General features: G+C 53.8%; 7 protein-coding genes across 7 annotated transcripts; 5 read left to right on the top strand and 2 right to left on the bottom strand.

Annotated features, from left to right (window-relative positions):
* Positions 1–134: 134 nt before the first annotated feature.
* J4E85_006990 (uncharacterized protein) lies at positions 135–1,802 on the bottom strand (the record flags this gene model as incomplete). The annotated part of the gene is made up of 1 exon (XM_051471224.1): positions 135–1,802. The coding sequence occupies one exon, from the start codon at positions 1,800–1,802 to the stop codon at positions 135–137; it is 1,668 nt and encodes a 555-aa protein (XP_051325434.1).
* A 1,057-nt stretch (positions 1,803–2,859) lies between these two features.
* On the top strand, positions 2,860–4,061 carry J4E85_006991 (uncharacterized protein; the record flags this gene model as incomplete). The annotated part of the gene is made up of 4 exons (XM_051471225.1): positions 2,860–2,909; positions 3,014–3,422; positions 3,471–3,875; positions 3,942–4,061. The coding sequence occupies 4 exons, from the start codon at positions 2,860–2,862 to the stop codon at positions 4,059–4,061; spliced, it is 984 nt and encodes a 327-aa protein (XP_051325435.1).
* A 516-nt stretch (positions 4,062–4,577) lies between these two features.
* J4E85_006992 (uncharacterized protein) lies at positions 4,578–6,660 on the top strand (the record flags this gene model as incomplete). Its single annotated transcript, XM_051471226.1, has 2 exons — positions 4,578–4,658; positions 4,810–6,660. The coding sequence occupies 2 exons, from the start codon at positions 4,578–4,580 to the stop codon at positions 6,658–6,660; spliced, it is 1,932 nt and encodes a 643-aa protein (XP_051325436.1).
* A 410-nt stretch (positions 6,661–7,070) lies between these two features.
* Positions 7,071–8,210, bottom strand: J4E85_006993 (uncharacterized protein; the record flags this gene model as incomplete). The annotated part of the gene is made up of 3 exons (XM_051471227.1): positions 7,071–7,790; positions 7,853–8,100; positions 8,162–8,210. 3 exons carry the CDS (start codon positions 8,208–8,210, stop codon positions 7,071–7,073), a joined length of 1,017 nt encoding a protein of 338 aa, XP_051325437.1.
* A 266-nt stretch (positions 8,211–8,476) lies between these two features.
* On the top strand, positions 8,477–10,546 carry J4E85_006994 (uncharacterized protein; the record flags this gene model as incomplete). Its single annotated transcript, XM_051471228.1, has 3 exons — positions 8,477–8,698; positions 8,790–9,744; positions 9,798–10,546. The coding sequence occupies 3 exons, from the start codon at positions 8,477–8,479 to the stop codon at positions 10,544–10,546; spliced, it is 1,926 nt and encodes a 641-aa protein (XP_051325438.1).
* An 861-nt stretch (positions 10,547–11,407) lies between these two features.
* J4E85_006995 (uncharacterized protein) lies at positions 11,408–14,136 on the top strand (the record flags this gene model as incomplete). The annotated part of the gene is made up of 3 exons (XM_051471229.1): positions 11,408–11,598; positions 11,657–12,813; positions 12,863–14,136. The coding sequence occupies 3 exons, from the start codon at positions 11,408–11,410 to the stop codon at positions 14,134–14,136; spliced, it is 2,622 nt and encodes an 873-aa protein (XP_051325439.1).
* A 739-nt stretch (positions 14,137–14,875) lies between these two features.
* Positions 14,876–15,539, top strand: J4E85_006996 (uncharacterized protein; the record flags this gene model as incomplete). Its single annotated transcript, XM_051471230.1, has 2 exons — positions 14,876–14,900; positions 14,965–15,539. 2 exons carry the CDS (start codon positions 14,876–14,878, stop codon positions 15,537–15,539), a joined length of 600 nt encoding a protein of 199 aa, XP_051325440.1.
* Positions 15,540–15,561: the final 22 nt, after the last annotated feature.

The following is a 15,561-nucleotide window of genomic DNA, read 5'->3' on the forward strand; positions in this document are numbered from 1 at the left end:
GTCAGTCCCTTAGTCAACTATGTGTGAAGCAGATCCGTGAAGTAAACGCCGTGAAATGCTGACAAAGACGCGTACTTTTCACCGCCAACGCCAACATGAAGTCTGAAACAGCATCAAGCCAATTCTTCCCAGACTCACTTCCTAGCAAACCTCTCAAGCGCCGGTCCATAATCCTTCTTCAGCCTCTCCTTCCTCTCAATCTGCCTCTTCTGCATATTCTTCAACGCCTCCCTCGCGCGCTCCTTCTCCTCATCAACCACATTCTTCGTCCCACTCTTCCTCAAATACCTCCTCAGCGCCGAATTCCTGCCCTTCCCCCTCTTCTTCAACATATCCACCTTATCCGGCTCCTTCTCGCCCCTCGCAGCGCGGTACTCCTGTTGCCTTTCTTCATTAGACGCGAGATCGAGGTTACCGACGAAATTGGGGTCGAGCGCAATCATCTCGGGCTGGATCTTCTCAAGAAGAGCGTGCACTTCTGTTTCGCGGCGCTGCTTGGAGGTTTCGTAGGGGTTGGTGCCGGGCTCGAGGGTGTCGGGGTTGGCTTCTCCGGCGCCGGGCACGATGATGGAGGAGAAGCCTTTGTCGTGCGATATGCCGAGGACGTCTTCGAAGGGGCAGAAGCGCACGCGGCTGACGTTTAGGCCTTCGCCGCCCCAGCCCATGTATGGCATGATGGGCGGTGCGGCGTCTTCGGGGTTGCGGCGGAAGATGTCGTCTTTGTAGATGGCGGTTTGGGTGCCGAAACCGACGGCTGTGAGGTTGCGGTCGGATATGGAGAGGGTGGTGCCCGGGACGCGGAGGTGGGTTTGGTACATCTCTTTGAACATGCGGACGTCCCAGACGGACATGCGTCGGTCTTGCGATGTGCTGACCATGTATGTTCCTGATCTGTCGACTGCGATGCTTCGGACGGGGCCCCGGTGTGGGAGGAGTTTGACGAGAGGCGTGGCGCTGTTGGGCGACCAGAGGGTTACGAGACCTTTTTGGTGGCCGACATGCAGGATGGCGTTGTGTGGATTTTGTGCGAAAGCTGTCGCGGGACCGAGCTTGGTGTATAGTTGTGGTAGTGACTGCCCGGTTGAGACATCGGTGTATCGTATTATACCTGCGGTCGATACCGAGGCAAGGAGGAAGTGGTAGGGGAGGTATTCGAGGTGTGTGGCTTCAGAGTGGTTCTTGAGCTTGTGCATCTCCACGCCGTCGCCCGAGTAGATGTAGACACAGTTCTTCTGCGCGACCGCAAAGTTCTTCTGGTTGCTCGTGTGCAGCCATCGCGCGTCTCGCACCGTCTCGTTGAGTTGAAGTTCGCAGCCGACCTTTCCGTCTCGCCAGTCAAATGTCGCGACATGTCCTTTCCTGCCGGCGATCAACAAGTCCCGGCCGTTGCGACTGTACTCGCATACGTCGTAAGGACCCAGACCGTCTAACTTCAACTCGAAGCCCTTCTTTGCCGTCTCGAGACCAACTTCCCGCTTGATGTCGTCTTGTCGCACCTTGTATGTCCTTTCCAGCTCATTTTCGGTTTCTAACAGTCCTGGGTTGTTCTCGAGCAGAACTTCGACATTCTTCGCTTCTATCGCCGCCTGCTTGTTCTTCGTCTCAAGCGATGTAATGTTTCTCCGCAGCTTCTTATCCTTGACTGTTTTCGGCCGTATGCGGTCGCCGCGCCCATATTGTTTTGTGGCTGATTCGGTGAATTCGGCGATCGCGCGGGTGTCTTCGTCGTCTATGGGCGCTGCGTTTTGCGACTTGCGCCGCGGTTGCGCTGTGCTGGGCTTGGAGCCGCGTTCGGTGGCCATGATGCAGTTGCGGTGGCTGACAGCCTTTTGCGACAGTGGGAAACTTGATTCGCTTCGTAAGCTAGTTTTGTGACTGGGAAATCCACTGCATGTATTCGCTGAGAGTGTATGCGCAAAGGGTTCCTGGTCGCGAATGCCCCAATCCTAGAATTATTTCTGCCAGCGTTCACCGCTTCGAAATCTTGGCGACACTAGTGATGCACAACCCAAACTCCACGCCTCTCTCACCATCGCTAAACTTCTGTTCCACTAACTTCACGTGAAATTCAACACCATCTCCGCTAATATCTGTCGAAGTTCTCAGATCGGGGTGTTCTAGATTATCTTGATTAGACTTTGCAAGCGGTAGCATCTCAGCGTGGCATTCGCCTTGTGGCATCCGCACGAGAGTTGTGTTTGTGTGCCGATATCCTTCCTTTCGGGGTTACCAAGGGTCGTACTGGAAGTAGAGATGGCGTTGAAACCGAATGTACCCTTGCTCTGTTTATCGGTGCTTGATGTAAGGTCCATCGCCTCGGCATTGCTCGACATTAGAAGCTGAGGCAATGGCTGAGGTTGAGCTTGAGCTTGAGCTTAAGCTTGTCGAAGCTGGTGCGCAGCCGCGCGAGCGCGGTCCTTAGCGTTTCTGGCTTCTGACGGTTTCCCAGATTGTCCTTTGCGACCCATTGTAGTAGTTGGAGAGGCCTTCGAGGATTACCGAGGAGGCTGAAGACGCTGAAGATGCAGAAGAGGTTTAGACAGCTTCAAGGCTGTGTGCTCAGTGTGTATGCTCAGGTATTCGTACAGGACTCCAGACGATGACTGCTACTCACCTGGGCAGCGCCGAGATCGCAGTATCACATGCTACGCATGTGTTGGGCAGCTGCAGCTTCTCTCACTGGCTCCTGCCTTCACCTTGAGTTCGGCCCAAACAAACAACGTGTATCCTTAGGCTTCGCTTAGGCATCGCTCTCTTATTTCCACCGCCATACAGGGTCTCAGGGTCTCTCATCAACCCCATTCCACTCTCTCTCGTTCTCATACTTCACACACTACTCTACAACACCAGTCGCCAACGATGGGAGGCCGCCGCAATGTGCACGCTTACAACCAGGACGAGATTGACAGGTAAGTACAGACAGCATTGACCGGAAATGCCAACGACAGCGAGACTACTATCGAAACAACCCAGTCGTTGTTCAATTTGAGGCGCTGCTAACTATTCTTCCCAGGCTCCAGGGCATCCCGCTTCCCATGAAGATCAAATGCGGCCGGTGCCACAAGAACCTCCCTCAAGTCAAGTACTCCACTAAGCAGCTGACCGATGCACGACACCAAATCAAGACCTCAAGCAAGATCACCAAGCCCATCAACTGCCATAGTTGCACTGGACAGCAGAAGGTCGAGATTGAGTGCACCATGTGTGGCAAGACAAAGGGCTTGGAGGAGTTCGCGAAGTCTCAGCGCGCCAAGCCCGACACTGCCAAATGCTTCAAGTGTGTTGAGGCTCAGCTCGCTGATGAGGCCATCGATGAAGACCACTATATCGAACCAGACAGGGCCTTTGTTCCGCCCGACCACTCCCAGGGTCAGTTTCCCGAGTACTGGTCCGCAGCTACGAGTGAAACATCTTCTACTTATGTGGGTTTCCATGACGGCTGTTCGTGGCCATAATACTGACCTCTCTAGGGAGACGATGAGTGGAAGACTGTTAACGGCATCAACCGACGAACCGAGCGCAAGGATATTGAAGACGGAGGTATTGCGCTGTCGGCTGGCTTCCAGAAGGCTATGTCCATGAACGGTTCAGCAGAGGAGAGCCTCATCGAGACCGAATACTCCTTCCCAGCTGGCCACGGAAACGCCAACACTGACAGCTGGAGCGAGGTCCGCACCAAGTCCTGGCATACCCAGTCCAACGCGGCTCCCAGTGCAAGCTCGGGTTTCAACCCCAATGCCTATCGTCGCTCGACTTCCTCCGTTACCGGCTCGTCTCACACCTTCACCTCCAGCGTGGCTGAGCGATCTGACACTTCGGAGATTCGCCCCAATGGATGGGCCAAGATTCGTGCTGCTCCCCGAGGTCCTCCTATGGTATGTTCAACGATGAATTCTTCGGATCTTGAGTCTCGGCAAAACCTCAAACTGACGGTGTCATAGATGCCTATGGGCGATACTGTCCGACAGACAGGGTCCACTGTCGATGCTTGGGATTCAGATGAGGAGGATGACGAAGAAGACGAGGACGATGATGACAGCGACGACGACACGGTCATCTAGTCACTTGACCCCAGTATATGGGAACGACCGGGGTGGAAAGGCATGCATAACGAACGAGATTTTGATTTTGCGAGGGTGTGCGAGAGTCTGGAAAGCGTTGGCGTGTGGAGTTGACTTGCATCATATGATTTATCTCGGGTCATGACGGCGAATGGTCCTCCACGTGCTGCCCAATCGGAAGGACGTACATAGTACCACAAAAGTTGAATTCTTGAATCGATGGCGTTGTGGATAGCCCTATCGCGCGACTGTGGTGATGGTGAAAGGAATGCCGTCAGGGGTAGACTAATCCGGAAAAAGCGACTAATTGCCACCACGTGATTGCGCGCCGTACCCCAACGCGCCTTCCTGTGCATGTCCCACCCCACTCACACCCAGCGCAGTCGCACCACCACGACTGTACCGCAACACTTTCTTTCAAATCACTTTCGTTTCAATCGCTCTTACAGTAGGAAATAGATACCGCCATTATGTAAGTCGAGTTTCGCTATTCGACTCAATGAGCGCGCAAGACTAATGAGTGGCGACAGGAGCGGACGACGACCTAGAGGCGCAGGCATTCGGGGGCCGCACTCTGCCTTGACAGATTTTCTGGCCGTGAGTGACATCTGTTCTGGGGACAAGCATGCCCAGCATCGGAGACTTGCGACATGAAGATCGAAAGCGGCTGGGTTCTTGCTCGATAGCGGCCGCGCAAACCTCAGTGGACGAGGCTTGAGAGAGACACTCGCTAATATCTCATTTTCAGGCGAACAACATCTCTGCAGCAGAGATTCGAGATTCGTACGAACAGCGCCGTCAACAAGCCGAGCGAGACGCAGCAGAAGCAGGAGACAATGGCGAGGGACCTTCAAACGCTGGTGAAGATGACGAAGATGTCGAGGAGGACCTACAAGCCGAATCCTCCGCCATGGCAGCCGAGCGCACCCGCAAACGTAAACGTAATCAAGACGAGGCCATAGCGAAGATTAAGAAGGGCAAGGCGGCGAAGAAGGCATCAAAGAAGAAGAGCAAGAAGAAGGGCTCAGACGATGAATCTGATTTTGAAGATGCGATGGACATGTACAAGAAGGCGAAGCCACTCCCTGGTCAATTGGAGAACTGCGAAATCTGCGATAAGCGATTTACCGTCACACCATACAGCAAAGCTGGTCCAGACGGTGGTCTCCTGTGCACACCATGTGGAAAAGAGATGGTCAAAGATGCGAAGGCAGAGAAGAAACTGGCTAAGCCCGTGGTGCGAAAGGGTCGCAGGAAGATTGAGAGCAACCGTCTTGATGGTATGACGCAGCGCGGCCCCAAGACACTTCAACAATTGTGTATCGAAAAGCTCGCGAAACATTCGGAGGACATTGACGAACTGGGAGAGATGCCAGAAGGTATCATGAACCGAATCAGCGAGATCTTCTCAAAGAAGCGAGCGATGAACTCCAACACGATGAAGCTGTTCCTCCAGTCAGACATGCAGTCAATCGCAATTCATGAGGCAGCATATCTCGAGACGGAGGACTACGACCAGATCTTTGCCGTTTGCCCAAATGTCAAGCGTCTGTCGCTGCGCAACTGCTGTCAGTTTAAGGACAGCAACATCGACTACATGAATGAGAAGGCAAAGGCACTGGAAGAGATACAGCTGCTAGGAGCCAATCTCGTCTCCAACGACAAATGGATCGAACTCTTCATTTCTCGGGGTCAAGACCTCAAGTCGCTAAAAGTCGAGTGGTTAGACGCCGCGTTCGACGATCAAGTAGTCGAGGCACTCTCCACCTTCTGCCCCAACCTTGAACGCCTCAAGATTGAGCGCTGCAAGAAGATCGGCCCGGACAGCATCGACGCCATTGCACACCTGAAGCATCTGAAGCATCTCACACTCCGCTTCTACGACCCCATCACCCGCGAGAAGCTCGTCCATCTAGTCGATTCAGTTGGCGATAACCTCCGCACCCTGTGCCTAGAGCACTTCCTGGACAACACAACAGAGCCCACCGATGACGTTCTCGAAGCCATCCACAACAAGTGTCACTATCTCAGCAAGTTCCGCTTCACAGAGAACAATGAGTGCACCGACGCCGGCTACGTGAAGCTCTTCACCAACTGGACCAACCCACCGCTCCACTATATCGACGTCAACTCAACCCGCGACCTAGACAACACGAACCCCGACGGACCCGAAGACGAGCCCATCGGCCTCGGATCCAACGGTTTCCGCGCCCTCATGGCCCATTCGGGCTCGCGCCTCGAATTCCTAGATATATCCTCCTGCCGCCACATCTCCCATACTACCTTTACAGAAATCTTCGACGGTAAGAAGGAATATCCTCATCTCCGCGAGATCAACCTCTCCTTCTGTCCCGTCGTCGACACTGAGATCGTCGCTGGTGTCTTCCGGTCCTGTCCCGCTATCAAAAAGGTGGTTACTTTTGGTTGCTTCCAGGTCGCTGACGTGGTGGTGCCGAGGGGTATTGTCCTGATCGGAGCGCCGAGGGCACAGGACCAGATTGAGCAGTTTGGTGAGGTGGTGTTGGATTATCAGAGGGAGAATGAGGAGAGTATGGGACATATGCGTGCTATGGGGCGTATTGTTCCTGTCGTGGGTTAGATGGTGTCGGGAATCCTCGCAGAGATGTGGGGAATGGGTTCTTCAAAAGCGGTTCGGGCGCATGTATGGGATGGTGTACTGGAAGATTCACGAGTTCATGGCTAGTGGATATTACAGCGGGTATAAGCGTTCTTTTTCGTTAGTTGTGTGCGGCATGATTTAGATACATATAGATGTCAATCAGTACGCATAAGACTCTCTGCATTGAGCATGCGGATGCGTGTGCTAGATGCTAATAGATACATGATACATGGTACTCCTCAACCGCGACTCCTCGCTGGCCCATTCAAATGGTAATAAGTGACAGCGTAGCTAGGCGTATTTCCAAGTCGAACCGATGAGCTGAGTGGGACATACCTTGCCCTCTGCGCCCCCAGCGTAGATATACTACCCCACTAATTTTGTCCCACTCATACCTTGCTCAACCAGATCATGAACCCAAATTGCACCACATAGCTATACACAAACAAGAACTGCGTCCTCCTCGACTTCTGACCAGTCTTGATATCCTGAGGATATCCCACGGGAGCAGGAGCGCCAAAGGCGTCTTGTGGTTTGTTGTCGGGCAACAGCACGTATTTCAGGCTCCTCAACAAGAAGAACGAGTTCGCGCTGAAGCAGTAAAGGAATATGACCCAGCCGACCCACGAGCTACTGAAACCGATCCAATTGGCCAAATTGGTGATGAGCAGAGACACGATGACGTGGACAAACTTGTAGCCGCTGTATGCGACGAGATCGAGGAGTTGCGAAGAGCTGCTGATGGCGAGCAGGAAGGTGCCGGTTCGGATGATGAGGATCTCGAGTAAGGTGACGGCGATTGCGACGGTAGCGGTTTTGCCTAGCAGTTCGGGGTTGAAGGCGCCGCGTAGACCTGCGAAGAGTGTCGATAGCAGGATGTAGGTCACCAGGGCCATGGTGGGTATGTACATGTCTGGTGAGTTGACATCTTCTCGCGGAGGTTGGTATAGGAGTGCGGCGGAGGCTGATGGATCGGCCGTGTGTTGCCGTTGGCGCGACCAGGGACGGTGCCACCATGGGAAGAGGATGATGCGTAGTTTGTTGAGGACGTAGGAATTTGTGACGTTAAAATAATGTTTCAGTGCGGATACTGAGACAAGGCGTCCTAGCTGGAATGTTGTCAGTAGTCTGTTCATGAACGGGAGGCCTGCGCTATGCCTTGTGGACATACGTTCTGTTCCATATAGTGCTGCCCAGCGTCCACGGCGCTCTTTCCCATCTGGAACCCTAACTGAGCAGTGGGGTCGTTGATGAAGCCTCCGAACGACGGGTGCACGCCATATCCGCCTTGTTGAGGCGGCATGCCACCAGCCTGTGATCCGTAGCCATAGCCGCTCTGGGGTTGTGAAGGGGGTTGCGGGGGAGGTGGTGACCGTAGCTGGGGGACTGTGGAAACGTGTTGTGGAACGGGGTGGTGTACTTGATGGAGTCAGTACACGGCATCTACAGGAGGCATCATGGGACGCGTCTTAATACGTACAAGGTGGTGAATGCGCCGGTGGTGGGTTGCCGTAGTTGGGGCGCTGCATGGCTGCGCGTCGGGGCGATGGTCGGTGTAGCGAGTGCGGTGTCTAAGAGAATGAAAAAGACGAGGGAGCCAGAGTTTTGTGATGCGCAATTGGACACGTCGCCGTCAATGTTGGTTGAATTTCTGCCTTGAGCTGCGGTGTCGTTGGCACCTCCGAATTCCGACCATCTGGCAAGAGCGTGCACGGCCCGTCGTCATATCCCACATGTGCCCGCCGCACCACCACGTCTCCCTTCCGCAACCTTCCCGCCGCCTTTCACCCCCGCCATGTTGGATACCTTCGAGATATTGACTACTTCCGGCGTAGTTCTGTGGTCGCGCACATATGTCCCGGTCGGCGCAAACGTCATCAACAGTTTAATCCGGGATGTCTTCATCGAGGAGCGCGTGCAACCTCACGCCGAAGATGCCGGCGCCAAACCTACATACAAGAAGGAGGGATATACTCTGAAGTGGACAGCGGCGAAGGATCTCGGCCTCATCTTTGTGGTATGAACACTGTTCCCGTTCGATTAAAGGGTCGAGACGGCACCACGGCGCAATGCGACGCAGATGTGCGCAAGAGCTGACCGTGCCATAGGCCGTCTACCAAAGTCTAGTACACCTGACATGGGTCGACAAGCTTCTCGACAACGTGCGCGCACTCTTCGTTGGCCTCTATGGCGAGCAGCTGAAGACGGAGCACAGCAGTGTGGTCAACTGCGACAAATTCGGCGCCTACTTCGACCGACAGATGCATGACTTGGAAGGTGCCAGCGACTCTGGCGCACCAAGTATCAAGCTCACCACTCCCGAATCGAGTACCGACAACGACAGCGCCGACGAAAGCGTGCCCAAGCCAACGGCATTGCAGAAACCACAGCAGTCCTTGTACGATACGAGCGCCGATTCAACACCAGTGCCCACGCCAGATACGTCGAGGCCTACTACACCGGCGCAAAGTCAGCTTTTGACTGGAAAGGCAAGACCGTTTGGAGGCAAGATGTCACGGCGAGACAAGAAGAAGGCCTCGGCATTCAGCTCAGCACCAGTGTCATCGGGTGACGAAGCATCAGCGAAGAAGAAGGGCAGGGGCTCAGCCAAGAAGGGCAGGGTGTGGGGCGAATTCGGGGCCGAAGAACAGGACGACTCTGTGCTCGACTACTCGCAATCAGACATCCAGGGCGACGCCTCTGGGAACGAGGCGCTTGAGGAGATCCGACCAGAGACATGGGGCCACAAGACGAAGAAGGGCGAGTTCGTGCTCAAAGATCTCGACGAAGAGATGGATGAGATTATCGCAGCACAAAACGCGAAGAAGGATAAGGAAGCACCCGCTGCCTCTGGTGGGCTAGTCGGGTCCAGTTTGGGTGCCATTGGCGGCCTGTTCAGGAACGTGGTTGGCGGCAAGACACTCACCAAGGAGGATTTGGCAAAACCACTTAAGGGAATGGAACAGCACCTCCTTCGCAAGAATGTGGCTCTCGAAGCTGCGGTGCGACTATGTGAGAGCGTCGAGCGCGATCTCGTGGGCATGAAGACTCCCAGCTTTACCAGTCAGTTGACACGCCTATCCCTCACCACACCCAGCTACTAACTATTCCAACAGCGATCGAGACAACACTCAAATCCTCCATGGAAAAGGCTCTCACCAAGATGCTTACTCCCACGTCCTCCCTGGACCTCCTCCGCGAAATTCAACACACCAACGCCACCACATCCCGCCCCTACGTCATCTCCATTGTCGGTGTAAACGGCGTCGGAAAGTCGACAAACCTATCCAAGATCGCCTTTTTCCTGTTGCAAAACCACCACCGCGTGCTCATCGCAGCAGCGGATACATTTCGTTCTGGTGCTGTGGAGCAACTACGCGTCCACGTAGATAGACTGAAGGAGCTATCGCAAAGAGAAGGAGGTCAGGTCGATTTGTTCGAAAAGGGCTACGGCAAAGATGCTGCCAACATTGCAGCGGATGCCGTTACCTTTGCCTCGAAGAACAGCTTCAACGTAGTGCTCATCGACACCGCTGGTCGCCGACACAACGACCAACGTCTCATGTCTTCCCTTGAGAAATTCGGCAAGCTAGCCAACCCAGACAAGATTCTCATGGTGGGTGAAGCGCTTGTCGGCACAGACTCTGTTGCACAGGCACGCAACTTCAACGCTTCTTTTGGCGTGGGGAGAAACCTCGATGGATTTATCATCTCAAAATGCGATACCGTCGGCGATATGGTGGGTACACTGGTGTCGATGGTGCACGCGACAGGCATTCCAGTGGTATTCTTGGGTACTGGGCAACATTACAGTGATCTGAGGACACTTAATGTTAGTGCCATTACGAGACTGCTCATGAGCTAAGTTTTCTACGGATTACCGGAGCCCTGTATTATATAGCCTATCAATTCTAGTAATGATAAATCTCTGACCAGAGTAGGGAATCGCGACACGAGAACCCACTGTTCACAAGTTGAATGCCAATGCAAACCCATGTCCAGTCAAGCTTCAAGCGTGGCTAGTGACCCACACACCCCATTGTGGCGCCTGGAGAAAACCTGATCTTCCTCCCGTTGAAGCTTAGATGTGGCTAAGTCACTGCGCCATAACCATTTTGGCAGAATTTCGCTGTAAGGCCCGCCAGTACACGATTACTCAGAAAAGAGCCTCATACGATGTCAACGACGATGTTGTCGGCCAGCGCTGCACGGAAATTGCCGTTGAACGGCAAAAACGGCAGGCTAGGTGTAACGGAGCAATGCCCAGCAGCTCTTGTTGAATGCATGACCTTGTTTTGCAGAGATTGTTCGAGTTTCGCGTTGGGCAAATGACGACACAGACGCTCGCCCCGCGTGCGCCTTCGAGATGCACGCCTCCCAAGCTTTACAGCACGCGCGCTATCGTCTTGGATCGACGTAACCGGTAGGCTAGATCATCCTCCAGCCTCTCACCAACCTGCGTTCCAGCCTCCGGCCTCGCGCGACTTGCCCCTGGTTCATCTTGTTTGGTAGAGCATGCGACTAGTCGGAACGCGTGTGCCGTCCATGTACTATGACATTGAATGTTTATGGGGAAACGCCAGAGTTTGGGTGCTATGATGCAAGCGCCGCTATGGAAAGGGTGTAACCAGGGCCGCTACATCAAAGGCAGCTCGACCTGCTTAAACCACACTGAAGACGACACCCTCGTTTCGTGGCCTCATTCACATCCTCGACGTCGCGCACCATGTCTTCACCCAGCGCGTCTTCGCGGTCGGGTAACCACCGCAGCAGCTCTTCGTCAGTGTCTGCTTTGTACTCAACGCTCGTACCATGTATAGTGGTCTCTGGAATCCTCGTGGGTGCTTTCTTGCTATTGCGAGCAAAACAGAGGCGTTTATACGCACCACGAACTTTCCACGATGCGCTTTTCGAAGAGTACGTTTCATCATATATCTGCCTCCACATTTTCCATCGAGACTGACGAAGAACACAGTGAGAAGACTCCATCGGCCGGTTCGAGCAAATTCGGCTGGATCAAGAAGTTTATGCACATCAGCGATGACTACGTCCTCAACCACCACTCCCTCGATGCCTACCTCTACATGCGCTTCCTCAAGGTACTCACACTCATGGCTTTTGTCGGTGCTATCATCACTTGGCCAGTGCTATTCCCTGTCAATGCCACTGGCGGAGGTGGTGAATCCGGCCTAGATATCATCAGCTTTTCTAATGTCGAAAACGACGTTCGCTACTTTGCCCATGCGCTCATGGCCTGGGTCTTCTTCGGCTGGGTCTTGTTCCTAATCGGAAGGGAGATGCTATACCTTGTCAAGGTCCGAAAGGCCTACCTGTTGTCCACCTGGAATGCTAGTCGCATCTCGCAACGAACAGTTCTCTTCACCGACGTACCGGAGAAGGATCTATCGCTCGAGAGTTTACACACCGCGTTTCCACAAGTGGCCCAGATCTGGTTGGTACCTGACGTCAAGGACCTAGAAGATGACGTTGAAGAACTCGAAGAGAATGTACCCAAGCTGGAGGCCAGCGAGATCAAGTTCATGGCAGCTGTCACCAAGCAGCAGCAGAAGAAGGGCAGCGAGAAGAACGCAACCTACGACAAGGCATTGCGACCGACGCACAAGCTGAAGCCCCTCATTGGACACAAGGTCGACTCCATTGGCTACTACCGCAACCAGATCAAGGAGCTGCTACCCAAAATCCAATCGGCTCAACAGTCCCATCTCGCTGGGAGGGAGAAGCTAGCCAGTGCTGTCTTCATCGAATTTGACACGATGGCCGCCGCCGAAGCCGCTTTCAACGAACACCAACATCGCAGACCAGCAAGCTTTGAATCCCGTCAGATGGGTGTCTTACCTGATGAGATCGTCTGGAAGAACCTCGGCATGGGCTCCAAGAACAGAAAACTCCGTCATATCCTTGCGAATATCTTCATTGCGCTTCTGATTATGTTCTGGGCCATTCCTGTCGCGATCGTTGGTATCATCAGCAACGTCAACTATCTCACGGAAAACGTGCCGTTCTTGGCATGGATTGACTCCATTCCTGGACCCATCCTTGGTGTAATCACTGGACTTTTGCCTACCATTCTTCTCGCTGTACTGATGGCATTGGTACCTATTATCTGCCGCTGTAAGTTGTCCTTAGGCTCCCTATTCCCAATGCATACTGACAAATTTAGTCGTCGCCAAACTTGCAGGCGCAGTAACGCTGTCCGAAGTCGAGCAGCAGACCCAGACTTGGTACTTTGCATTCCAAGTAATTCAGGTCTTCCTCATCACAACTTTCACTTCCAGTGCCACCGCCGTCGCCAGTCAAATCGTCAGCAATCCAGCATCGGCTGTCTCACTACTGTCGAAGAATCTTCCCAAAGCTTCCAACTTCTACATCTCGTACTTCATTCTGTATGGTCTTGCCAACGCTGCAAGGTACCTTTTCAACTTGATGGGACTGGTCGGCGTGTTCATCCTGAGCAAGTTCGCCAAAACACCGAGAAAGAAGTACATGCGCTATGTGTCATTCACGGAGCCATCTTGGGGAGCGGAGTACCCGAAATGGACCAACTTGGGCGTCATCGCGATCTCATACGCCTGCATTGCGCCACTCGTTCTGGGCTTTGCGACACTCGGTATCGGGTTCATCTACCTGGCCTACCGCTACAACATGATCTACGTCCACGACACCCACGTTGACACCAAGGGTGGCTTCTATGCGCGCGCGCTCGAGCAACTCATGGTGGGTGTCTACCTTGGAGAGCTTTGTCTTTTGGGTCTATTCGGTATCGGCATCGGCAACAGTGTCACATCTGCTGGTCCTACGGTGCTCCAGATAGTGCTGATCGTAGCAACCATCATCTTCCACGTCATGATGAAGCGCAAGATCAAGCAGATGAACTTGCTCGATGACTCGAACCATCCCCAACAGCACAACGACGCTGAAAGACATTCGGAAGGCAATGGCATGCACCCTGGATACAACAACGTCAAACGCTCGCGCGAAGACAGCAGGCGATCTGAGCAAGCTCTTGTTTCTGGCTACAGAGAGGAAAGCCGCCAGTACGCTGGTGAGCAAGGCGCTGGCATGGCTCCTCCATCGAACGCCCCGCCACAGCGATCCCTGCTCAAGAAGATGTTCTCCCCTCATACACTTTCCGTCAGCGAGATCTCCTCCTCTCTGATCACGCGTTTCCGCCATCCTGTACCAGCCTACACCCAGCAAGACGTTCTCGAAGCCTACCTACACCCCGCTTTGGCGCAACGCGAAGAAGTCATCTGGCTCGCGAGAGACCAAGCTGGCGTTAGCAAGAACGAGGTTGCGGAGCTGACAGAGAGCCTTGGAAGCTATGGCGTCGAGGTCACGGATGAGGGCGCAATAATGAATGAGAAGGGCAAGGTCGAGTGGGACGACAACAGCGTGAGGCAGGCGCCTCTTTGGGATCATAAGGTTGTTTATTAGGGAGTTTCATTTGTTGCAACGAAGGAAAGGGAGACGACGATGTTTACGCGACACCATTAATTTGTATTATACCCTTAGCTGACACGATAATATACTCGATTCGTACACTTCACGTTCTGGCACCATACCGCAGTCGATGTTCTCGCCGCTCTCAACCCACACCGCCAATCTTACTCGTGGAAAGTCGCCCCGGGCTCCAGCGCCAAAGCCACAAAAGGCCTCAGGTACGATGACACCAAATGTGGGGGAATTCCGACTACACTCAATCTGGTGCGGTGCCTGAGAGGCTTGCTGTGCATAAAAAGCAGCAAGTCCACTACATCTTTGCCGGACGCTCTCCGGTCACCGCCTAGTGGGCCGACTAGTGCAACGCAACGAACAATAAACAAAAGCTATGACGTCTTTGAACCAGAGACCTAGAACTTGGGGTTGCCAACTTCCAAGTACCTAGGAGCTGGTATATGAAGGTGTCGTGTTGAAGCTGGGGTATTGAATCATTCTTGCTACGCAGCTTTGCAGTATTCCTAACTACCATACCACTTAACCTTTCTTTCGAATTTACAAATTGAACATCATGCCTCGCAACGGAGACGGATCTAGCGACAATGGCCCAATTGAGGGTCAAGAGCTTCTTCACGGAGCTTCTGGTGATGTACGTCTTCTAATGGACAGAAGACTGAAGCAGCGACTAACACGTGATCAACAGAAAACCCTCCAACACACCAAGCACGTAGCCCCCATGCCTGAAGCCGAAGCAGGAGACGGTAAGAAACAAACCCCAAACTTGCCCCAACCCGTCCATCTCACATAACTAACACCCCACCCCAGCCCTCCCCGGAATGGGTGCCGGCGGCGCCGCAGCCCCCATCGCCGACAACGCCGAAGAATTTGGCGTCAACGAGCCCAAAAAGGACCCTCTCGACGAAGAAGAGGACTCCTCCGCCCAAGACCCGCTCCCACCCAAGAAAGACACATCCTCGTCAAAGAAGCGCACAGAACCGCACCACAGCGCCACCTCACCCGAGCGCTCGCAGCTGGACCAAAAGTTCACAAAGCTAGATAGAGACGAAGTGGATATCTCGACGTCGTCGAGCAAGGGGGAGGAGATGGATGCGAGGGCGCAGCGTGTGGCTGATGCTGTGGGGAAGAGTAAGGGCGCGGGGGATGAGGTTGTGAGGAAGAATGGGGGGCATGCTGATGTGGAGGAACTGCATGGCGCCACGAGTTTGGAGAGTGGGGATAGGAGTAAGGATGGGAAGAAGGGGGGGCAGGATGAGAAGAGTGGAGGTGGAAATGGAAGTGGGAAGGGGGGTAAGGGTGATGCGGAGGGTGTGGAGGCGCATTTGGGGGATAAGGTGCAGAGGGAGCAGGCTAAGAAGTTTGGTGTTAACCTTGATGATTAGTTTGGAAGACTGAGGAGATTTG

This window comes from Alternaria conjuncta (assembly GCF_024043145.1).
Source record: "Alternaria conjuncta strain BMP 0040 chromosome Unknown scaffold_9, whole genome shotgun sequence".
In the NCBI taxonomy this organism is placed as follows: domain Eukaryota; kingdom Fungi; phylum Ascomycota; class Dothideomycetes; order Pleosporales; family Pleosporaceae; genus Alternaria; species Alternaria conjuncta.